This window comes from Xenopus laevis, chromosome 7L, assembly GCF_017654675.1.
Source record: "Xenopus laevis strain J_2021 chromosome 7L, Xenopus_laevis_v10.1, whole genome shotgun sequence".
NCBI classification, from domain to species: domain Eukaryota; kingdom Metazoa; phylum Chordata; class Amphibia; order Anura; family Pipidae; genus Xenopus; species Xenopus laevis.
The window spans coordinates 36,564,262-36,590,089 of record NC_054383.1 but is presented as its reverse complement, the minus strand read 5'-3'; the positions used below and the strand labels follow the sequence as shown (position 1 = coordinate 36,590,089).

Genomic DNA, 25,828 nt, shown 5'->3' with positions numbered 1-25,828 from the left:
AAATGTATTAAATCACTTTTATTTATGTAAAGACAAGTTCCAACAATCAAATGCTAAAAAAAACAGTACAAGAAAAAAAAAAAAAAACACGACTACGATAAAAGACTTTTGCAAACTTTCCACAGGAAGATGCAAATGTCATTTTAATTCAAGTAACAAAGTGCAGCAATGTAAGCAGGAAAAGGGTGTTGAAGTCATCAGGCAGGACAATTACAGTATTATAAAGCCATTTGCACATATTAAAAGAACTAGAGCTTTCCACAGTCCTAATTCTAAATCTAGTTGCACCCCAGTTTTGTTCAGCCGAGGGCGAAGGATTTTCACGACACAGTGACTTCTGTGCTGTCGACAACTTTGAACACCCCTTGTTTTGCATTTTGTAGTAAGACGTTGTTTTTCATTTGCGCTGGAGGAGGAATGGAGAGATAATTAAAAAATGTTACGGAACTCAACATTTGAAATACAACAGTGCAAAGCACATAAACACTTGCAAAGCACATAAACACTTCCAATACACAACTGCTTAAGGAGAAAAAAAAAAAAAAAAAGGGGAAAAAAAGTTTGGTAAAGCACACAGCCATGTGTGCTATAGCCTTTGTTATAGAACTAACAATACCATGCATTAAAGAGGGCCAAGTAATGGTTCCCAATACTGTTCACAGTCTCCATGACTCTCTTAATAAAGTGATATGCCCTTCATTTTAATTGCAATAGCTTACCTTAGCAAGACATATTTAACCCCAATGTATTGGTTTAGATCATAAAAAAGTCCCCTGGGTAAGATGTTAAAAAACCCTGGGTTTGGTACAATTAAAGGAGAAGGAAAGCTATGGACTCATTTTATTGCCAATAGATTAGCTGCAATAGTGCAAGCTAGAATGCTATATTTATTCTGTAGAATGTTTTACCATACCTGAGTTAAAAGCGCTAGAAACTCTTGTTTGTTTAGGATAGGAGCTGCAGTATTAACGTGGTGTGACATCACTTCCTGTCTGAGTCTCTCCCTCCTCTGGGCTCAGATTACAGTAGAGAAGGGAGGGGGGAAGAGGAGCAAACTGAGCATGCTCTTGCCCAGGGCAATGAGGTTTAAGCTGAAGGCAGGAAGTCTGATACAGAAGCCCATGTGTACACAATAGAAGGAAAGAAATGCAGTGTTTCTTTTGACAGGGGACTCCGAGCAGCATTACTTTGGGGGTTTACTGGTATATTTAGATGGATCTTTCTGATAAGGCTTACTTAGTTTTAACCTTTCCTTCTCCTTTAAGCCTTAACAAAACAAAACAATGTCGGTCTGACACATTGCCGATTGTCTGGGTCAGAGCCCATGTCTCAATAAAGGCATTTTAAAGAAATGAAACCTGTGAATGGTGCGGTCAATGATAGATAATTCGGTGAACAAGTTGGAGGTATAAACTGTTGCACTTGCACCAGATTGAAGCGGATTGGAAAGGATAGGTGCTGACCTATTAATACCTTGTTGTGTCACCGTTACAACATTTCAAGGTTACACTGCTATAGTTTCAGCCATATCTAATACAGTTAAAAGAAAGTATTCCTTTACATATTACCCTAACTGGTTCTCAGGCTACGTCACCTATGGAGGGAAGCCCCACAATTTGGGAACCACTGCATTAGAATGACAAAAGCAAAGTTCTGATTGCTCACAACAACCTACACATTTACCATAAAAAACCTCGTAGGTATGAAATGTCGATATGAAACAGTTATATAGGCACTGCAAAATTCTAGGCTCAGTCGAAACAGTAACTGGCCTACAAATAAACTTCAAAAACATGGTTTTACTTTTCACAAAGGATTCTCATAGGCCTAGAGACATTGTTTAGGCTGCAGTATGTAAGAAAACACATTTAGAAGGGACAGGCACCTACCCCTCAAACTGTACAAAATAAAAATACTAGGTCTAGCATAAAATGCTTGCATGACAATGAAACCTTGGGGAAATGTGTGCTTTAGTCTATCAATATCTTCCAATCAAATTTGTTTTCATTAAAGGGATTCCGACATGATTTTTTATGGTGTAGTTTTTATTTCTAAATTACACTGCAAATAATTCACGCTACAATATAAAATATCATTCCTGAACCAAGTGTTTTTTGTTTTTTTTTAAGTTGTAATATTGGTGTGTAGGCAGCCATCTCAGGTCATTTTGCCTGGTCATTTTGCCTGGGATGGAACTGCTTTCTGCCAGGCTGTTGTTTCTCCTACTCAATGTAACTGAATGTGTCGCAGTGGGACCTGGATTTTACTACCGAGTGCTGTTCTTACATCTACCAGGGAGCTGTTATCTGCTATCTGGATATCTGGTTACCGCATATACTCTTGTATAAGCAGAGTTTTTAAGCACCCAAAATGCGGCTTATACTCGAGTCAGATGCGAATGGCTGCGCTTCAGGACATCTTCAGCAGAACACATGCTCCTGCGTGCGCTCTGCTAGGGAAGAACTCGCCTCTAACTCACGCTGCCGTACTCCTCTTCCTGGTCTTCCAGCCGAACTTCTGGGTTGTGACGTCACTTCCGGAAATGTCACAGAACAACCATTACATTACAATCGTTACTGGGACGCGGCTTCAGATTCTTCACTTGCTACTTGCGCTTCTTTGAACAGGCATGAAAAGGAGTCCGGACTGTGCAGCACATTGGGATCCTGGGGCTACTGAGGGTGCTGCTCGACCCTGCACTGTGTAATGAAGCCCCCCACCTCCCGCAAACAGGGCTGAGGAGGGAGGACGAGGGGGGAGATTACAACAGCAAGTGTGGACAGCACAGAGGGGTGACTGCAGCCGGATCAGTGAGTAGGAGCGTGTTCTACTGAAGATGTCCTAAAATGCATTTCTCAACCTAGGCTTATACTCAAGTCAATAAGCTTTCCCAGTTTTTTGAGGTAAAATTAGGTACCTCTGCTTATACTCCCATTGTTCTGTTAGGCTGCTGGGGGGTAGGGAGGGGATGATATCACTCCAACTTGCAGTACAGCAGTAAAGAGGGAATGAAGTTTATCAGAGCACAAGTCACATGACTGGGGGCAGCTGGGAAACAATATGTCTAACCCCGTGTCAAATTTTAAAAGTACATAAAAAAAATCTGTGCTTTTGAGAAAGATTTCAGTGCAATATTCTACTGTAGCAGCACTATTAACTGATGTGGTGACAGTATCCCTTTAAACCAGTGTCTGCCTGGTTCCTGTGTGTTTGCAATGGCAAATAGTGCTCCTCCTTTAGTGTTGCCAACACAAGCCTATTCAAAATTCTTCCAAGGACACTTACCAACAAGATCACTTCTGTCTAGTAACATTTCCAGATCTTTATCACTAATCACCTTTTCACTTGACCCTTTTACTTCTCTGTAAAAGAAACAGAAGGGATAAAATGCATTAGGATTAGGAATACCTAATGGATTATATATAATCTTATCTGGTTTAAACAAAACAGTTGTTGCTTACAACTGATGTAAGAAGCTCCCAAGTACACACAGTTAAGGGACAGATTTATCAAAGGTCTAGGTGAATTTTCGAATGAAAAAAATTAAAGTTTTGAGCTATTTTTTATGTAGTTCGACTAGGGAATAGTCCAAATTCGATACGAAAAAAAATTCGAAATTTATCATGTACTGTCTCATTAAAATTTCAATCTCGACCATTTGCCATCTAAAACCTGCCAAATTGCTGTTTTAGCCTATGGGAGACCTCCTAGAACCTATTTGGAGTCAATTGGTGGACTTTGAAAAATCAAAGTTTTTTTGGGGAAAAACTTAGAATTGAATCGAATGCGCTATTCCTTTGATTTGCACGATTTGAATTCGGCCGAAAACGGACCTATTAAAAAAACAAAAACTTAAATTTCGGTTGGTCTTTCTGAATTAGAATTTCTAAGTTTTTTCAATTCGAAATTCGACCCTTGATAAATGCCCCTAAGTGTTGAATCTATTTCGTGGTGTAGTTCAACACTAAATGCTTAATATGCCAACTTCTTCACACCAATAATATTTTATATGTTGAAGCCTGAATGCTAAAAAGGCCCTAAATGTTCATCTGGCTGTGGTCACACGATAATAAAGGACACTGGTGGGTAAAAAACACATTACACGAACAGGAAATCCTACTGAAACCCGTCATGATGCTAAAGCAGTAAATTAGCAGGGCAATTACATTTCATTCTCTATAGTCATGAACAATTTTTTATAGAACAAAGGACAACTTGGGAAAATACATATAGCGGTGCAGCACAACAGCCAATGAAGGGAGGGTGTACACCCCGAAAACATTTATACGGTTGGCGATATAATAAAGGGGGTAAGCTCCCCAAATGCAGAAAACTTTGTGTGCAGCACAACAGCACCAATTAAAACGCAGGGGGATGTAACGTAAGTAGCCGACATCTCCAGGTAAAGAGTATTTGGATTAAACCACAATTCAGCAAGAAAGAGAAGAGTAGTTGAACTGTATTTTAGGATTGAAACCCCCAAACAGGGCTTCACTGGGCAACAGTATTCAGCTCACCTTTCATAATCCCGTGACTGTAGTAACTCCAGAAGTTCCTGCGGGTCTAAACAGCTCTTTGACTGATTTATGCCTGTTTGACCACCCTTGAATTTATCTGTGAAAGGAAGCCAGGTACAGTCAAGCTTATTTCATGAGAGCTATTCTACATAAAGTAGATGTATAATTGCTAAATAAACTCATGCAACAACATTAAACACACAAAAGTTCAGGCCTCAGTGTAGTGACCTTTAGTTAAAACCAATAAAACAAATGTGCTTTTGATTTAAAGCATTGCCCCAAAACATGTTTTCTTTTTAAGCTTTGGTCAGGCAAAGGAATGGACTCCTGGGACGGGGTGATGGTTGAAATTGGAAGTGTACAAGAATTTGCCACAGAACGTCTTAACTTTTGGCTGAAATTTTCACGAAAACCAGTGAGTGGAGATATATGTAGCACCCATACCTGTGTTGAGCTTTCATGGAGAGACCTCATCTAACCTGTACTTTTAAACTTCACTTTTCAGGGACATACACTTAATTTGATCATTAAAATTTATATTTTAATGGGACTATAAAATGTGGTCAGACATACAGAACGGAGGGGTGCAGCGGTAATGGGTCATTCTATTCTTTTTGGTTGATAATCTGTTCTTTCGCTGCACACCATTTTTTGTTTCTCTGGTTTATAGAAGGTGCCCCCCCACTGCCCTTACTATATAATTGGTAAAACGGTTTATATGTATGTTTTAGTTGAGCTTCTCTTATTCCCTTTCATTCAAGTTTGTGGCCTGGACCAACCCCTCCACCTGCAAAGCTTTCAATGTATTCCAACCTACAGAAGAAAGTTTCAAAAAAGTGATCCACAGAACGTTATATCAAAAAGTGGCCAATCAGAGGAGGTCTCTTATGCTTCACATATAAAATAGTAAAGTTAAGTGAAATACACTACACAAATTTGCAGCAAATTGTATCCTGTGTTGTGAAGTGTATTTTCAAGTTCAGCAGTCCTGGACTGCTTTCTGGCAGTGTTCTAGATATAAAACTCTTCATGGAATCCAATTTTGCAGGTTAAATGGCATTAATAACTTTTACCTGAAATATTCCTTTATTGCAATGCTGCTAAGAGGTCTGAGGCTATTTCAGCAATAAGGGAAGAGTTACGATCAACACCATCAACTTTTAAAGGTGTGGTTCATCTTTTAGTATGTTAGAGATTGGCTAATTCTAATTGGCTCAAACCAAGTAATTGTAAAAAAAAGTTCAAACTGTACTAATTCTGCAACTGCAGGGTGCTTTATTTCCACACGTTTCGAGCAACAGTTTTTTTTTCAAGCAGACTGACTTTGCAGAATTAATAGTGTTTGCCCTTTTCTGACAATTACTTGGACTGAGCCAAATTAATTGTCAGAAAAGGTCAAACGCAGTATTAATTGAGCAAATTCAGGGTGCTTTATTTCCACACTACATGTTTCGAGGAACAGCTCTTTTTCAAGCACCCTGAATTTGCAGAAGTAATACTGCATTTGCCCTTTTCTGACAATTACTTGGACTGAATCATATAGCTTCACTGGACGGAAGCAGAGACAATTGGTCTTAAAGAGATACTAACACAAGATACATCCAAACATCATTGAATGCCATTTATAATTTTGCCAAAAAAGTATTCGCCTGATGCTTTTACACTACCTTTCTTACCCCCATGTTCCTCTATGAGGGGGCTGCCATATTTGTGCAGCAGTATAGTCTTAACATTAGAAACTGACAGGCAGAGATGGAAAGTCAGGTTGGCAAAACAATCAGGTTTAGGAACTTAAACCAACAATTACTTACAGCAGAACTATCAGCAAAAACTATAATAATTTTAATTGGCCTTCATTTTATCTTTTTTTCTAGTTTATCAATTGACTTCATCTTTCAAATGGGGGTCATTGACCCTGTCAAAAAACAAAATGCTCTGTAAGGCTACAAATGTATTGCTACTTTTTATTACTTTTTCTATTCAGGACCTCACGTGAATATTCATTCAGATCAATGCATGGTTGCTATGGTTATTTGGACCCTAGCAATAGGATAGCTGAAATTGCAAAATGGAGAGCCGCTGAATACCTAAACAACCGCAAATAAAAACTGAACCACGCCTTCAGTCTAACAATTTTTTTCCAAACATGCGGCACAGCATAGATCAAAAGGCAACCCAGAAATGGCACCCCACGACAGGAATTATATATCACTGCGAAGAATTACACAGGCCTCCCATTCTATATTATACTTCTAAAGACAACTCACTTTTGTGAATGACCAACTTCTCCAGTTTTCTTTTGGCTGCGGCTCGCTCCACTATCTTTTGGTCAATCGTGTTTGCAGTGACTAACCGATAAACCACAACTGGTCTTGTCTGACCAATCCTGTGACATCTGTCCTGTGCTTGTAGGTCAGCCTGGGGATTCTGGCACAGAAAGTAAAAACAAGTGGTTGGTATTTCTAGGGCAGGTATAGGATCTGCTATCTGTAATGCTTGGTACCTGTGGTTTTATGAGAGAGGATCTACTAAAAATTAAACCTTAAATAAACCCAATAGGATTGGTTTGCCATCAATATGGATTCATACAGCTTAGTTTCCTTCAAGGTCAATGTACTGTTATTATTACAGAGAAAAATATTTAAACATTATTAAAATTCAGACTTATTTGCTTAACATGCACTCTACAGATTATGGCCTTCCTTAATTTGGAGATTTTCTGGTTTAACAGGTTTCCATACCTGCACCGCACACAGTCGTGCAATATAAGAAACGAGTAAAGACACCACACTATTCAATAATATGAATGAATCAGATGTTACAGTACAGCATGTGCTCTACCTATACAAGCCGTATGTATCCAACAACCCATTCAACACAGGCTTGTATTAGGATTCATTTTACTGGGAATAATACTTACCCAATCACTATCATAAATTATGACTGTATCAGCTGCTGTAAGATTGATTCCCAGCCCCCCAGCACGAGTGCTGACCAGGAAGATGAAAACATCAGGGTCTGTGTTAAAACTCCGCATCTGTAACAAAGTAAAATGATGTTATGGATAGTTCATTATATCAGAAAATACTAGGGATAGGTGTGATAACATTACTTACATTTTCCTCTCTATCTGTATACGACATGGAACCATCTAGCCTGCAGAAGTTGAATTTTTTGTAATAGCAGTAGTCCATTAATATGTCCAACATCATAGTCATCTGGGAAAATATCAAGACCTACGAACAAGTGAATATATAAGAAACTTTTTTTGGTTTTTAGACCCATCATTATCAATATCTATATTATACATACCTTATGACCTCTCTTTTTCATTTCAGGCAGCAGCCGATCCAGTAGAAGGAATTTTCCTGAACTATTTACCAGTTCTTCATCAATCTAATAAGCAATAGTGAGATTTAAATCAGTGAATCATTTTAAGGCAGAGGACGTATTTCCAAAAAATTATCTAGGCAAAGACATTTTATGAAAGCATCTCTAAGCCTTAGAAATGGAGGGGCACACAGCAGCTCTATATTCCCCAGACGTAGTATCAAAGGGGTGGTTCACCTATAAGTTAAAGGCCAATTCTAAGCAGCTTTTCAATCAGCCTCGACTCTTTCCAGATTTCAATTGCCGGCTACTGACAAATTACTTTTGTGAGCAGCTGTCCAACTAAAAAAAGTCAATGTCCGTGTGCTTTGCCTTAATTATGTTGGTAATCAGGTCACTAGGGTAGTCAGAACAGAAGATTACAAGACAAATGAAGCTTCATAGTCCTTTAATCTCAGTATGAACTGCAATCCAGAAGTGTTGGCATAACTTCATGTTACTGTTCAAATAACTTCCTACACAATTCCTTCAAAAACTATTTACATTTTGTATCTATATAGTTTACTATGATATGCATCCCTTTGTAAATGTAATCCAGCAGTTTATAATTTGCAAATTAGTAAATATATCCCGTTATTCAATCACTATCACCTATTTATAATATATGATCATCAACATGTGCTTCCAGCACCATGGTGTTAAATTATGTGGATTGACACATACAGACATTAAGTTAATTACTTGCTAAAGTGTATTATCAGACATAATTAAACAATACAAAAGAAGTGCTTAAAATTACCTTAAAATTCTGAGTTAATGGATCTAGAGGGTATTCAATCAGATATGGATGATTACAGCATTTTCTCAAAAGCATCATAATGTTCCGCATTTTAAGATTTACTTGTGAATCTGATGGAAGGTGCACTTTAGTTGAAGGCCTAAAAAAAGTGGGGAAAAAAATAAATAAATAGCACTTAGAACAGACCAGAATAAACAACATACCCAACTAAAGCCAGTGAGACGTTTGTTAATATGGGAGGGGAAAATAAAGAATGCATATTCTTTTCCCAAGTAATACCTGGATTCTACTGAACAACAGTTCCCATAATAGAGCAGTGCTGTCCCAACGTCTGTGGTACTGAGGGCCGGAATTTTTCTGGCCTTCATGGTAGAGGGCCAATGATGGAAGCCAGTGTGGACCACTACCTATTTTTAAACCACACCCATGTTGCCACCACACCATGTACATATTAATTGTGGTAGCACACCAAAAGACCAAATGATTGGTGCTCACTGCAGGGACATCACTTATCACTCATTTGAAAAAAGTTAAGTCATATTACAGGAACAGTTCAGTGTGAAAATAACTGTTTAACTAGATAGGCTGTGCAAAATAAAAAAATGTTTCTAATATAGTTAGCCAATAATGTAATGTATAAAGACTGGAGTGACTGGATGTCTAACATAACCGTACAGAACACTACTTCCTGCTTTGCTCTCTTGGTTTCCACTCAAAGTTAGCAGATATATCAGCCCTGATATAGAGGATGCCTTCAACTGTTTAGGAAAAGGAAGCTGGCAGAAGAGAATATAAATCGTCTTTAAACACCTCACAGGCAGCCCATACAGAATTTTTTTTTACCCCATCTGCAACTGAACATAGATCTGTGCCTAGTTAGTGTGTAGTATAGCAAGCATCATAAGCAGACAAAATGTTGGCATTAACCCAGTGGAGACCCCAGTCTCCTAAAAGAATAGTTGCTGGTTAGACTGATATTGTATTAGATAGATTTAGTCACGACCGCATGTAAGGTGATGTGTACGATTGTTGTGTTTATTTCTCTGGCAACTATTTACTACTGAACCAGACACTGGAAATTTGAGAGACAAAATACCTTTCTTTTTCCACCTCTTGCTGTTTAATAAGTTGATTTATTAGTTTCTCAAGGTCATTTGGGGTATCCTTATCTAGTTCACTGTAATTGACAGCTCTGCGGCTGCGTCTTTTTGCTCTTCCCACAGCAGGTGATGAAAGGATTTCTTCACAGTCCTAAAGCAAGGTTATGAAATATTCACATTAAAATAAAGTAAAGTATAAGGTGATCTACATTACACGTATAAGCTCATGTATACACACTATTCACCTTTTCTTGTCCAAGCATTTTCTCAATGGTTTTATTTACAATAGCAGTGTAGAAAGTTTCTTGTTTTTTTGTTAGGGGTGCATACACGATAACTTCCCGCTTGGGTGGAACTTCCAGCGTGACATCACATTTTAGTCGTCTCAATAGAAATGGTGTCAAAATCTTAAAAAAAATAAATAAAAAAAATGTATATATAATTATATATTGAGGCAGAGTCCTTTCAACCTAGGGTCATAGTGTGGGTAAGCCCAGCACGGAGAAAGTTAGACTTTTTAAACTCAATTACATAGCAGCTAATAAAATTTACCTGATGCAACATATGCAAGATATTCTGCTCACGTTCATTGGCTACAATATCTGCAGCATTTTGCGATATTCCACTTATGTCAAACCAGGATTCAAAGCTACAAATAAAAAAAAAAAGAGTTGGTGAAGTTATGCACAAATAATATCAATACAAACAATTCAAATCAACTGCATTCTGCACCATACCTTCTTAAATCATCAAACACGTCTGGTAGTAGAAAGTTTAGTAGAGACCAGAGTTCTGATAAATTATTCTGTAGAGGTGTTCCAGTGAGGAGCAGTTTGTTGTCTGAACGAAACAGTTTCAGCTCTTGTATGAGACGGCAGTTCATGTTTTTAATCCTGTGCCCCTCATCCAAAATCATATATTTCCAGGCATTATGCTAAAAAACAAAACCGGGTCTTATTATGTAAGTTTCAACAATACAAAAACCATGGAGTCCAATCTGGCCCAAATCCTACTACAACTGTACCTGTAGAACCGGACGATCCCTCATGGCGATCTCAAATGAGGTTATTACGACTGGAAAAAGTTGCAAAGATCCTTCACGTTTATTAATCTTCCTTGCCAGCCGACGCCTATCCTGGGCATTTCCATGATACAAAAGAACAGGAATCTTAAAGGGAAAAAACAAAAAATGGTTTACAGAGAATAACACATTCAACCTTTTGGTTTCACGAAATCCTAATATAAATTTGAATTCTGCAACGCTTAAATATAAAAAGGAGTTTCTTGTATAGTCTAGCAGAGATCTCTAACCTAAACTAAATTACCACCAATGAGTATATCAAAGGATTACCTCTGGAGAAAACCGTTTAAATTCAGACACCCAGTTAGGGAGGGTGGATAAGGGTCCACAAACAAAGAATGGTCCTGGAACTCCTCTTTCAACCATCATGGATATAGTAGCAATGCACTGGACTGTTTTTCCTAGGCCCATCTCATCAGCCAATATGCCATTGATACCATTCTCCCATAGCATCTGCAGACAGAGACAAGACATGGTGAATTGCCTGTTAGTTCCTTAAGGTGTTGTGTACACCCTAACAATTCATTTTTTAAGCTATGGAAAAACTGCCAATTTTAGCATATTCTTCAAATTTTAGATGGAAAACTAATGTTTTTAACCCGTAACGCACATTTTACCAGGATTTGATAGTGACCCCCTTGTGTACAAGTCTTTAGATAATTTCAGATAGAGGGAGGTTGGACAAGGAGCATTACATGTATAAATATATAAAACATAACTCAATGGCATTAAAGGAGAACTAATCCCATCCAATAAGAAAAGACCCACCTACTAAAATAAATAAGTGAGCATGCTGTCCAGGGGCACTTTCTGGAATAATGCACTATCCGGGGGGGGGGGTGTTGAGTAATTAACTTGTTTAAGCAAAATGAGAGAAGAGAAGCATTTAACTGATAAAACAGTAATTCTCTTCATTTGTTTAGACAACTTCTGATACCTTTTTAATGATCTAATTACATCCAATTTATGGACAGGGTTACATACTATATTGATGTGATAGGGAGAACACACACAAGCTAAAGACATACATACTCTGAGCCATTCCATTCCTTCGATCTGGTACCACCGCATGACTCCGCCAGTGAAATACTTTGGCTGTTGAAACGGAACTGGCTGCCCATTGACTTTCCTTTCTGGATCAAGCAACTGTTTTGCATTATTCCTTACAGTCTGTGATAGTCTATCTTTTATAGTGCTGTTGGAATCCCCATTTTTTTCGATTTCTTCACTTGTTAATTTGTTGGAGTAGTTTTCATCCTTCAAAAAAAAAAAAATGTAGTAAACAATCTCATAACAAGTGCCCAAACATTAGCATTAAACTGTATATAATCCATGTTTACAAATCTGATGGAATTTATTGAACATCCTTCAAAAATACATACAAAGAAACTTGATTTGCTGTCCTGTTGAGCCCACCCCAGCGGCAATTAAATATGGCATCCCAAAATGTAGTTCATCTCATAAGAAAACCCAGAGAACCTAGTACAATGGCCCAGTGGTTTGCTTTAAATCTAGATTGGTCGAATACTTTCTGTCCATCAAAAGGACATAAGCAGCTGTGCTTTTATCTGAATACACCATCTGTATTTTGCGACTTTAAAATATTTTAGAACATCACCCAGAGTACATGCATGCAGATACATACCTCGTGTTCCAGCTTGCTCTTCTTTGACACAGACAAAATTTCCTAAAAAAATATATACGAATCAGTTAGTTGCTTCACAAAGCAAGCCTATATAACAAGGCAGAAATCAGTGCATAAATGAAACAAATCAAACAGAAATAAAATATGCATTGACAAGATTTCAGGATCAGAAATTCCCTGCAGCTTAAAGGAGAACTAAAGTAGTAGACTAGAAGTGTTGTACATTGTTTTGGGCTTCTATATCAGCCCAAGGCAACCACAGCAGTTTAGCATATAAAATTTGGCATTTTTAGCCACTCATGTTTTACAACTTACTGAGTGATGATTGTGTCATGCTATGTAACCATTGAGCAGACCAGGGGTCATATAAAATGATCTAAAAAAATTGCATTGTCAATCTGAAGCCACTTTTTGCCAAAGTACAACACTTTTAGGAGACAGTTTCAGTAAACAATTAAGAAGCCCTTGCAATCAAATGAGAACACATCTGGTTTATCATTACCTTTGATCTGCAAATTTAGAGGCATCATCAGATGACCCTAATGAGAAGGTACACACCTTCCCTTCTACTACCTTTGAAAGGAGTTCAAAAATCAATCACCAAATTTGCCAGTATCAAAAGGAAGATTATCCTTTTTACCAGGCTTATCCGGTTTTCTATGACCAGAGGCACAGATGAGTTATGCTACTAGTAAAGGTTGCTCTCTATGTTAAGTCATTGCTTTAACCAATTTTTTTGAGTCATGAATGTTTTCTAAAACTTAAGAGTGACTAAGCGCTGTGTATAGATATTTGTAGCCAAAAAAACTATAGTAGCCAAAAATATATATCAACATACCTCCTTGGACATAACATCTGAAATATTGTAGTTTTCTTCTCTTTGCCTTTTCTTTCTACCACCTGAAAATTGAGGTTTGGCGGGTTAAACACTCAAACTGGGGGGTTGGGGCGAGATAGCAACTGTATAATTTTCAGAGTATGGTTATTTGCATTTATAAATAGAGTAAAAAACAAAGATTGATAACTATGAAAATAAAGCCCCGTTTCCAAGCCCAGGTGTACCTGTTTGATCTTCGTTTGCAGAACTTTGGTTTTGCATCTGAAACAAAAAATAAATAAATTGCAGTGATATATTTCAAACAAAAGAAATCCCTATGAAGGAAGCCAAGTACAAGATAGGCAAGAGAACAGTGGGCCAGTCATTCTTTCACTCCATATAAATATGTTGCTTGACAGGTATTTGTGATATTCTGATCAGAGCTCTAGTTGTTTTCATTAAATGGACAATAAAAAGGAAATAATGATGTACATATTAATTTATAAATTGAAGTGGCAGTTCAACCTAAAACTACATTTAGGATCACATTAGCATTCAGAGATAATTTGTCTGAGTTTAAAGATTGGGGTAAGTATACTACATATCCCTGCAAACAGGCAGTGGTCTTATAAAGGATGGAGATGAAAATGAGAAGGGCCTCAAAAAGTAGCAAAAAAAAAAAAGAAAAAAAAAACAAAAAAACAAACATTACACAAAAAAATATACTCAGTCAGGATTAAGATGCTGTCTGGTCTTGACTACAGGAAAGTAAATAACAGGATTTTTTGATACTTACCGTTAAATCTGTTTCTCTGTAGTCATAAGGGGGACACAGGGAACCATGGGGTTAAGCTCCATCCTCCAGGAGGCAGGACACTTGAATATTAATTAATTCAGGGGCGTGCCCTTCAGGCTTTACCCCCTACACTGTACCTTCCTATTCAGTTTGTCCCAAAGCTGCGAACGTAATCACTGAATAAATCACAGGCAGAAAGTAAACAGTGAAACTGAACAAAACTAGACCAAAGGTCAATAGCTCGACAAGGGCGGGAAGCCCTGTGTCCCCCTTATGACTACAGAGAAACAGATTTAACGGTAAGTATCAAAAAATCCTGTTTTCTCTGTCGTCTTAGGGGGACACAGGGAACCATGGGGACTTAACAAAGCAGTCCCAAAACAGCAGGGTGGGAACGAGCTATAATTATATACAATGAGTACTGCAGAATTATTTAAGTACTGAATGCAACACCTTACGCCCGAGAGAAGCCTCGGCTGAGGAAAAGGTGTCAACTTTGTAAAATTTGGAGAAAGTATGAACAGAAGACCAGGTAGCCGCCTTACAGATCTGCTCCAAGGAAGCAGAGTTTCGCCACGCCCAGGAGGCTCCCACCGCTCTGGTAGAGTGAGCCCTAAGTCCTTCAGGTGCTGATCTTCCCTTCGCAGAGTATGCTTGTTTGATTGATTCTCTGATCCATCTTGATATTGTCACTTTTGAGGCTGCCTGGCCCCGACGAGGGCCCGATGGTATAACAAACAGGGCCTGCGATTTTCGGAAAGATTTAGATCTGTCCACATACCATCGTAAGGCTCTGACCACATCCAGATTATGAAGTCTGCGTTCCTTATCATTCTTGGGTTCTGGACATAGAGAAGGAACAACAATTTCTTGGTTCACATGAAAGTCGGAAACTACCTTGGGTAGAAAGGTTGGAACCGTACGAAGAACGGCTTTATCCTTATGGAATATGAGGTAAGGAGGAGCACACGATAAGGCACTAAGTTCAGATACCCGTCTGGTCGATGATATTGCCACAAGGAACACTACCTTATAGGTGATCCATGTATCTGAAACAGAAGATAGTGGTTCGAATGGTGGATCCAGCAGGGCTTCCAACACTAAATTGAGATCCCAGCCAGCCACCGGTGTACGGAATGGTGGCACGATATGGGCCACTCCTTGCAGAAACGTGCGTATCAAGTCTTCATTCGCAAGGCGAGATTGAAACAGGATTGACAAGGCTGACACCTGGACCTTGAGCGAGCTGAGCTTAAGGCCTAATTGTAATCCTCTTTGTAGAAATGAAAGAATCCGTGGTAATTGCAATTCAAGGAAGGGAAAATGAGACTCCTTGCACCAATTGAAGTAAGACTGCCAAACTCTGTGGTATGATTTAGAAGATGAGGCCTTTCGAGCTCTTAACATAGTGAGTATGACTTCTTCATCTAGCCCTTGGCTTCGCCAGACAGACCTTTCAATAGCCATCCCGTCAAAGCGAAGAGTCCTGGGTTGTGGTGCAATATGGGTCCCTGCTGGAGGAGATCTGGTCTGCCGTCTAGCCGTATCGGCTGCTCTATTGACATCTCCTGCAGGTCGGTGAACCAGGTTCTCCGAGGCCAATACGGTGCCACTACAATTACTATCGACTGAGATTGCTTTATCTTTTTGAGAACCCTTGGCAGCATTGGAAGCGGTGGGAAGACGTATGCTAGATCGAATTGCCAGCGCTGAGTCATGGCATCCACCCCCACTGCTAACGGATCTCTGTGGCGGGCAAAGAATCTTGTTACTTTTCGATTGTTTCTGGATGCCATTAAGTCTATGCTGGGAGTTCCCCACTGGTCCGTCAGCTGATTGAATGCCACTGGATGCAGTTCCCATTCTCCTGGATCCAGCTGATTCCGACTGAGAAAGTCCGCCTTTGTGTTGGACACTCCCGGAATGTGTATTGCAGATAATTTTACCGAGTTGTTTTCTGCCCAGAGAAGAATCTGTCTTGCTTCTGCCAGGGCCGCTCGACTTCGCGTCCCTCCTTGACGATTTATGTACGCTACTGTCGTAGCATTGTCGCTTTGGACGCGTATCGGCTTTGCTCGGAGTCGATCTGTCCACTGGACTAGAGCCAACTTTACCGCTCTCAGCTCCAGAATATTTATTGGTAGTTTGGCTTCCTCTGGAGACCATAGCCCTTGAGCAGACTGCTTGTCCCATGTTGCCCCCCAGCCCTGGAGGCTGGCGTCTGTTGATATCACAACCCAGTCCGGTGTTGCCCACGATTGACCTCCGGCTAGATTCTCCGATCTCATCCACCACTGTAGATCCGCCCTTGTCTGTTGAGACAATGACATGGAGCGGGATAGAGGTCCCCCTTTGCACGTCGCTAGAATGCTGGCTTGGAGAGGTCGAAGATGTATTTGCGCAAATGGAACTGCCTCGATGGCCGAAACCATTGTTCCCAGTACTTGCATCACCTTGTGTACTGTTGTGCTTTGACTGGATAGAAGATATCGAACTTGATCTCTGATCCTGGACTGTTTGTCCCTGGGTAAGCTTACAGTTTGTGTGATCGTATCGAATTCCAGGCCTAGGAATATCATTTTGTGACTGGGATCTGGGCTGGACTTCGACCAGTTGATGGTCCATCCGAAGCTCTGGAGTAGCCGAACTGCTCGGCTGAGGTCCTCCTTGGCCCTTGTTTCTGAACTGGCCTTTAGCAGGAGGTCGTCCAGGTAGGGGGGTCACAGATATCCCCTGCAGTCTCAACGTTGCAGCTGTTACCGCCATCAACTTGGTGAAAACCCTGGGAGCGGACGACAGTCCGAACGGGAGTGCAACGAATTGATAGTGTTTGTTCTTGAAAGCAAAGCGTAGGTAGCGGTGATGGGGGGGCCAAATTGGCACATGTAGGTATGCGTCCCTTATATCCAGGGACATCATAAGTTGCCCCTGTTCCATTCCTCGAATGACTGATCTCAACGTCTCCATCTTGAACCGCACTGACCGAATGAATTTGTTGAGACCCTTGAGGTCGAGCACTGGTCTGAGAGACCCATCCCTCTTTGGTACTGTAAATAGGTTCGAGTAAAAACCGGAGAATCTCTCTGTGGTTGGTACTGGACTGATTACCCCGGATCGCTCCAACTTGTCTATACAATCTAGAAAGGCTTGGGCCAGAACAGTGAGGAACTCTGGACATGAGAAATCTTCCGGGTGGTATGCTTGTGAAATCTAAATGATATCCTTCTGTCACTATTTCTTTGACCCATGCATCCGTAGAATGCTTTATCCATTCCTCCCGGAATCGAAGTAGTTTGCCCCCTATCCATTCCAACGATTCCGGAGGTGGTGCCCCGTCAGGCTGAGGCGGGCTTCTCCCCTGAGGGTTTATTGTGAGGCCTGTTGGTTTTCCAGGAGGGCCGGCTTTTCTCACCGACTTTAGCCCGAAAGTGGGACCGTTGTGGAGAACTGTTTCGCCTTGAAAATCTGCCACTTTGGCCACGAAAAAATTTCCCCCTCCTATTTGAGGTGGGTGCTCTGCCTCTGGTCTGTGGGAGAAAAGTACTCTTCCCCCCCGTCGCCTGGGAGATGATTTTCTCTAGCTCTTCTCCAAACAGACGATGTCCCTTGAAAGGTAGAGAAGTGAGCGACTTTTTGGAACTAAGGTCCGCAGACCAATTTTTTAGCCATAACGTTCTGCGTGCTGCTACGGACAAGGCTGAAGTACGGGCAGTAATTTGTGAAGTATCAAGTGTGGTGTCACAAAGATAACTAGATGCCTCAGCAATAGTCTGTGCCGATGATAACAACTCCTGTCGAGGAACCCCGTCTAGAATGTCCTTGACAAGCGATTCAGACCATGCCTGTATGGCTCTGGACACCCACGCTGAAGCCAGGCAAGGGCGTAGCGCCGACCCTGCAGACGTGTAAATTGCACGTAGAAACCCTTCTAGTCTTCTGTCTGAGGGGTCCTTGAATGCTGCTGCGTCGGTAACTGGTAATGTGGTGGACTTTGACAGTCTAGACACTGGTGCATCAACTGATGGTGGGTTAGACCAAGTATCAACTAGTTCTTTCGGAAAAGGATATGATTTAGAGAATTTTTTAGTTGCCTGAAACTTGTGTTCAGGTGAATTCCACTCATTCTGAACCAAACCTTGAAGTTGTTCATGTTCTGGGAAACAGACTGACGACTTATGTTGTCTCTTGAATAGACTAGATGCATCTCCTGTATGTTTGGGCTTCTGAGATATATTAAGAACCTCAAGGACCCCCTTAATAATCCCGTCTACATCTTGAAAACTGTCACGATCCTTTCCTTCATCCTGATGTTCTTCCTCATCTGCAGATGAATAGTCAGAAGATCCAACCTCACCTTCAGAGTGAGAAGAGTGTAGCTCAGGAGAAGATTCGTCAGACACAGCAGGGTTGACAGTGTCCCCTCTTGCGTCGTCCACACGTCTACGCTTGCCACCAGTCCTATGGCTAAGCTTAACCAGAGCCTTTCCTAGGTTATCTGCGATGGCAGGCAACCCTTGTAATGATGCCAGAGATTGAGACAATTGTACAGCCCATAGAGGGGGAGGTGGCTCTGCTGCAGCTCCAGAGTCTAAATCCTGAGGTACAATTTGTGGAGTAGTCACAGCTGAAGCAGCTGAAAGACCACCAGGAGCAGTAGTTTCCCCCTGCCCCAAGGAGCAGGACCCACACAGCGGCTCACCCTGGCCCCCTGGAAACTTTTTCTGGCATTTTGAACAAGCAAGGTATCTCACCTGTTCTGTTGAGGGCCCCTTCCCCCCTGCCCTTGTGAACAGTCCCACTGACCTACCTTCTGCCATAGTATAGTAAGGTAGAGAGAAAGGGGTACTGCCTGAAGTAACCGCTAGTCTTTTAGCCAGTTCTGATAGCTGCCTGCTGCTCTCCCTTCGGATCTCCGTTCCAAAATGGCCGCTGGAACGCAAGTTGCGTTCCAAACCGTGCGCGCATGCGCACAAACGCTCGCTTCGCGCCAAAAGAAAATGGCGGCCGGCAGCAGAGAAAGTGGAACGCATTGCGTTCCACTTCATTGCGCTGAGAGACGGAACCCTCAGCCGCAAAGGAGCCTCCCTCCATCCACCTCCCTCCAGAGTCACCACCAGAATGCGCAATGGAAGCGCAAACACCGGCCAGACCCTGAAGGCAGGAAAGGTAGGGACAGGAGACACCAGAAGGAGCCGATAGAAGGTAGAGCTGGCGCTGGAGAGGGAGAGAGCAGGGAGGGGGGGGGGGGTGGGGGTTAGCCCCCAGGAGAGGGGGGGGTAGCCCCCAGGAGGGGGGGTAGCCCCAAAATTATTAGGCAACGTTACTGCATAACACAGACAATGTGCCACTTACCCCCACACCGGCCAAACCTTCTGCCCTGAATCAGTCAGCGCAGGCAACGTCTGGGTGGTCGATATAGCAACAGCTAGAGAGTGACCCCGGTGCGTTTCACCTCGTAGGGGGCTTCCTATGTAAAGACAGGTAACCCTGCTTTCAGGCCTCACCCCGGGTATCAGCCATGGGCTGAACGTGGAATCACGCGTCGGTCCAACCTCCCGGGAGCAGGACACTTAAAAAACTGAATAGGAAGGTACAGTGTAGGGGGTAAAGCCTGAAGGGCACGCCCCTGAATTAATTAATATTCAAGTGTCCTGCCTCCTGGAGGATGGAGCTTAACCCCATGGTTCCCTGTGTCCCCCTAAGACGACAGAGAAATGTATTTAAGGTTGGAAAAAGGCAGAATTAAAGGCAATCTGCAAAAAAATAATGCAAAGCTCAAAATATCCTCAAGTACATTCAACTAAAGGTTATTTAAATGTGACTGTCTTTATTGCATCTTAAAATGTATTTCATTAGCTCCCCAACAGCCATTTTGAATATTATTGCATTATAGCTGCTAATTTAAAACTATTCTGACCAGTAAAATAGAAACCTCACCTTCACTGGTTGAACCCGTTTCTGCTTCTTTTCAAGTTTCTCTTTCCTCCTCATTTCCTGGAAATATGCATAGGTGCAAATAAATAAAAATGTATTGGTCAATAAATTGCACAGTTCTATAAAGTGGCAAATGGAAACTAGAACAAGAATAGACAATACAAACTAAAAGTCTGAGAGTCTTTTTCCTTGTATTCCCTTTGTACTGCATGCTTAAAATCAAGCCCCCTTAAAATTTCCATTATCATATTCCTGCAAGGAAATAGTGAATAAGCCAGTATTTTTTTTTACTAATCTGCAATTAGGGAACCCTCTGAGTCACATCAAAAACTGTTATCACAGGGGACAACTAGAAAAATTATAAAAAAGAAAAAAAAAATATTTCTCATCCACTATGAATGCTCATCATTCAAACACAAACAAGTTTGCATGCTTTATTGTGTTACATAAAGGATTAGCAGGTCACTTGAACATAAACTGTAGCTCCCTTGTGTACAACTACATTACTAGAGTTTTGAGGATGTTGCGTTTTCTGTTCTGAATATACGGAGAATAGGATTTCTCATGGAGAAGAGATCATCAAGCTATAGGTGGGTGGGACTGGTATTTGTAGTATGCATCCTACTTGTAAGTTGACTTTTCAACAGTGGTGCCAGTAGCACTCAAATCAAGCATTATACAAATCAGAAAATGCTGCTGATTTGGGTCCACTTGTTGCTCCAGCAGTGCTCAGCAAAGGGTCAATTTATTTACAACTGGAGCAGAAACCTGGTGTGCCACAGGCATTATCTTAAAGGAGATGTTTTAATATCAAACTCAAAACATACCTCAAGTTGTTGCTGTTCCATTTTTGTCAAAAGGAACTTGGAGTAAATGTTGCTTTTTTCAAGCAAGTGCTGAAGTCTTTTATAGCGCATCTCATTAGAATCCCTTTCCCAAGACATACGAGCCTGTAAGCACAAAAGAGGCAAATAAAATATTAAAAATTTTAAATAAAAAAGCCATAATGTACACATACTTTAATTTAACAATAATAAAAAAAAGTCACAAGGAGTTCCATGATCATATAAAAACAATGTTTTCAGAGCTTTTATACAGGTCATGGAAATCAGGTGCCTGATAACATCCTCAATTGGGGGGAAAATTATTGTAATAGACAAGCTTCAGCGGGTCATGTGACAGGTGGCATTGGTTATAATTGGTGCTTAGCAATGTAATTTCTAAGGGCAGTTTATAAGGATATAATTTACAGGATATTCATAGCTCTTGTGCAATATATTTAAAAAGCCCTACAGCTTATGAAAAAGGATTTACCTTCTCAATCATCTTTCTCTCCTCCACCTCCGCAGCCTTTTCCAGTTTTTCCTCTTCTTTGATCATGGATTCGGTTATTATTGGGTCATCATCAGATGGTTCCATTTTGGGTGCAGGTGACACTACATAAATTACAATCATTAATGCAGTCATTCCAATACAGAGAAATGGTTTTATTTGCAACTGTGCACATTGCGGTGTTCATTAGTTCTCGTACCAGAAACAAGACAGCCCACCAAGTGAACAAGTGAGTAGCGATGGGCGAATTTGACCCGTTAAAATTTGCAAAATGGCAAAAATTTGCCAAAATGCATTGTATTCTATGAACAACTTTTTTTGAAGCATGAAGCGGCGCAACAAATTTTGTCATGCAACTATTTTATTCAACCTATGGGCGTCATTTTCGCAGCGAATCTCACAAGAGAGCAGTGTAAAGGGAAACATTTTGAAGTCCCCCTTGCATAAATAACTATTCACTACAGTACAATGCCTTACTCAATATTAGGGCCCAGATTAAATGTTTTACAATATAAAGTGCAAGTGTTTGAAAGTTACCAATGTGTGACTTCCGGCATTCTTCTTTGTTACCACAAATTATGAAAAACCATTATAAGGAGAACACTGCCCATAAGAGCCTCATTCATGGAAGACCTTAATTATTGCTTTTATACAAAAAAATAAGGGGGAAGTAAAGTCTTATCCTACTGCCCTTTTAAATGATCTAAAATAGAAGTCAACCAGTAAGCAGGAATAATAATATCCCTTTCACTTTTTAAAATTATTATTCCTGGTTACAGGTTGACTTTGATCATGAAACATGTACACACATTACACAGCAGATTAAATGCAACAGAAGTGTGCTAATCACTCCCAACAATTTGTTATCTGCCACCCCCCCGCTGATTATCATCATCATCAAATTGCTGTGATAAGCACACTTCTGTTGCATTATTCTGCCGTTGTGTGCACAATATATGCAGGGAAAGTTTCACAATAGATGCTTCTTGTGTTTTTGCATTTAGATATACTTAACAGTTTTACCGTCATGTATTTTTGAATCTAAAGTTGGCAAAGGTGCTGGGAATTACACATCTTTCAAAATGACTAGGACCATTGTTAAAAAAGAAACAGCTAAATGCTAATAATGTTCATTTTATGCAGTTTTATAGAAACTAACAAATATTTATAAAACCACCAATACTATAAATCATGCAGTTTAAATAACATCTTGCTTCTCCACAGGTTTGAAAAGTCACTAATTAATAATCCCTTTTTTAACAGTACGCACCCATGAAAAGCATATTCCCTCAGGGCAGCCAAATTAACCAGCAGTTATATAAACCACTGTAGTCAAGACAAAGTCCTAAGGTATTACATGCATGCACAGATAATACCATAGGAACATTTAATCAAACAATATTCTGTGCATGTAAGGTGGGAGACAAGCGGACTGATAGCGGCAGAAGATTTGGATATACCTGCAGTAGAATTCTATTGTTTCTACCAATATATCTATTTATCTATCTATCTATCTATCTTTCCAAAAGTGCTCGATTATTCAGAACGGACTCCAATTTCTTCAAACGGGTGGAAATCTTTATTTAAACATCCAATGTTTCGGCCCACATTAGGGCCTTTATCAAGGATAAAAACGAAAGTAACATTTTTATACCCTCATTTCAAAAAGGCGCCAAAAAATGACAATTTCAACCAAACATAATTAATACAAACAATGGTCTGTGTAAAAAAAATATGTTAAGAGTTACACCACTGGGTGCTGCTGTGAAGCAAACTATACTAGGGGGCCCATTTACTTAGCTCGAGTGAAGGAATAGAAGAAAAAATACTACGAATTTCGAATGGTCGAATATGGCTACTTCGAACATCGAATTGGCTACTTCGAATCGAACAATTCGAACTAAAAATCGTTCGACTATTCGATAGTCAAAGTACTGTCTTTAAAAAATTCTTCGACCCCCTAGTTCGCCACCTAAAACCTACCTAGGCCAATGTTAGCCTATGGGGAAGGTCCCCATAGGCTTCCTAACAGTTTTCTGATCGAAGGAATATCCTTCGATCGATGGATTAAAATCCTTCGAATCGTTCGATTCGAAGGATTTAATTGTTCGATCAAATGGTTATTCCTTCGATCGTAGGAATAGCGCTAAAACCTTCGACTTAGATATTCGAAGTCGAAGGATTTCAATTCGGCAGTTGAATATCGAGGGTTAATTAACCCTCGATATTCGACCCTAGGTAAATCTGCCCCCAAATGTGAGCATTTCATTAATCTCACCACTAATCTCAGTGTCATTATGAAACCATGTTGCTCCAGTGTATATCCAGACAATCTCCATAAAATAATGATATATTGTTTACTTTGTTTCCAAAAATGACAGATACATTGCAATGTTGCATAAAAACAAAAGGAAATCTGTTTATATTGCTGTAACTTTTGTTTCCACTTACAGCGAACAAATTCATACAATTGTTACATTCATATAATACTGCCCTTTTAACTATAGAGAAGTTTACCATTTTAAGGGGACCCGTTACCCCAAAAAAATATTCAAAATCCTATTTTATCACATTAGTCAAGCCAAATGAACTTTAATAACACAATATAAAATTATTTGAATCTTTTTTTCTTCAGTCTGGGAATTCATAATTCAAATTCCTTGTGGTCTTGCCGCAATATAGAAGCCTGCTAATATATTCCTGCAAGACCACAAGGCAGTTGAAAGAAAGAATAGCAATGCATAGATCCAGCATTAGGGCAACATTTGATCCAGAAAAGGCTGGCAAAAAAAAAAAACCCACAGCCCAGCAACATTTAGATGCATGGCAATTGAACATATTCCCAGCAGGGCAAGAGGTGGGAATTATGAAAATATTTTACTAAGGAGGGAAGCCTTCTGGATCCTTGAATTGGATTGCGTGGCGCAGAAAAGATTATAATACTTTGCTTCACAGTGACACCCAGTGGTGTGACTCAAATTTTATTTTGCACAGACCATTGTCTGAATCTAAGATATTAGTATTATTGCATCTAGGGATGCAACAAATCCAGGATTCGGTTCGGGATTCTTGTGACTTTGTCACATGAAACAAGGAAATAAAAAATGTTCTCCCACTTCCCAGCTTGGTATTCGGCCGAATCTTTTGTGAAGTATCCAGGGGTTCAGCCGAATCCAAAACAGTGATTAGGTGCACCCCTAATTGTATCCATACTATTTTTATCTGGGGAGTAACCCACAAATATCTTCTCTGGAGAAATTGCCAGTACTATCCTTGCCTCCGGTCAGTGACTTCAATGGTATCCAATTGCCACTGCACACACAGGATGAATTTCAGCCGACAAATGCACAATGGGACAGAATGCCCAGCACTGGCATAGAAACAACAACCACCACCACATCTGCCATTAGCATTAGGTACATCATAGTCTTCTGCACGCCACCCAGCAGTGACAGGTGGAACAGGGTATCAAAAAGCTCACATTTTTGTAGTGGTTGCCTGTCCCTGCTCTGTACGTGTCACCTGTCAGGCTGGTCACTCATTATTAGGGATGGGCGAATTTTTTCGCCTCGTTTCGCCGAAAAAATGACGCCCATAGACTTGTATGGAGATGTGCGACAAATTTTTTTTGACGCCCATAGACGTTAATGGGCATCTGCGACATTTCGCCGGCGGCGAATTTTTGGCGAAACGAAACGGGTCAAATTCGCCCATCCCTGCTCGTTATAGAACATTAGCAGTAGTGACAAGTGGGAACTGAAATTTAATCTACTGCAGAGGTCCAAACACTCTACATGCCATTGCCCTTCAACAGCAACCCTTCAGTGGAGATGAAAGTGCAATGGTGAATTGTCACCCATTGGCAGCCTGGGTGCATTAACATCATAGCAAGGGCACTGCTGATGTGCTAAAAACATCTTGCCTGCCCCAGACACATTAGAAGACAGCTTTACCTACAACTTACCATCTGGTGCCTTCTAACCTTTATTTTTGTTTTAATTTATTGTGCCAGCACCAGTCTTAACCCTGTGTGTGCAGATGCAGAAAAAGAGTGACTGAAGTTTATCAGACCATAAGTCACATGACTGGGGGCAGCTGGGAAACTGACAGTACCTTCCATTGCCAGGCACTGACTGGTGCACCAACCAAATCCCCACTCTGTCAAAGTCAAAGGCAGCCCTGCTGTGGGTGGCAGTCACACAATGGGGACAATTCTTACGTAAAAGTTATTATTACACAACAACAAGGAACGTAATTCATTCATGGAACAAAACATAATTACTAGTATACCCAGACAACAACAGAGACCTCTCTGGGAAGTCTAGTTCCATATCATATCAAATAACGACTAAAAGAAACCCCGCTAAAGAACAACATGCAATGGCTTTTTACCCTGTTCGGCCGAGCTCTGTCCCACAGGCATCTTATAAATTGCAAATGACACGCGGCGTTCAGAATCCACTGCTCCAGGCTACAC

At 40.5% G+C, this 25,828-nt stretch overlaps 1 protein-coding gene across 1 annotated transcript; it reads right to left on the bottom strand.

Moving 5' to 3' along the window:
* hells.L (helicase, lymphoid specific L homeolog) lies at positions 1 to 25,828 on the bottom strand. The gene is given in 22 exon segments (NM_001092973.1): positions 1 to 406; positions 3,286 to 3,362; positions 4,518 to 4,614; positions 6,785 to 6,944; positions 7,438 to 7,554; positions 7,634 to 7,753; positions 7,830 to 7,913; positions 8,647 to 8,785; positions 9,743 to 9,897; positions 9,992 to 10,153; positions 10,299 to 10,395; positions 10,484 to 10,680; positions 10,771 to 10,914; positions 11,098 to 11,280; positions 11,860 to 12,084; positions 12,473 to 12,514; positions 13,311 to 13,372; positions 13,535 to 13,571; positions 20,023 to 20,079; positions 20,847 to 20,969; positions 21,334 to 21,455; positions 25,744 to 25,828. Coding segments are annotated over 22 exon segments (2,517 nt in total). The 5' UTR covers positions 25,775 to 25,828; the 3' UTR covers positions 1 to 320.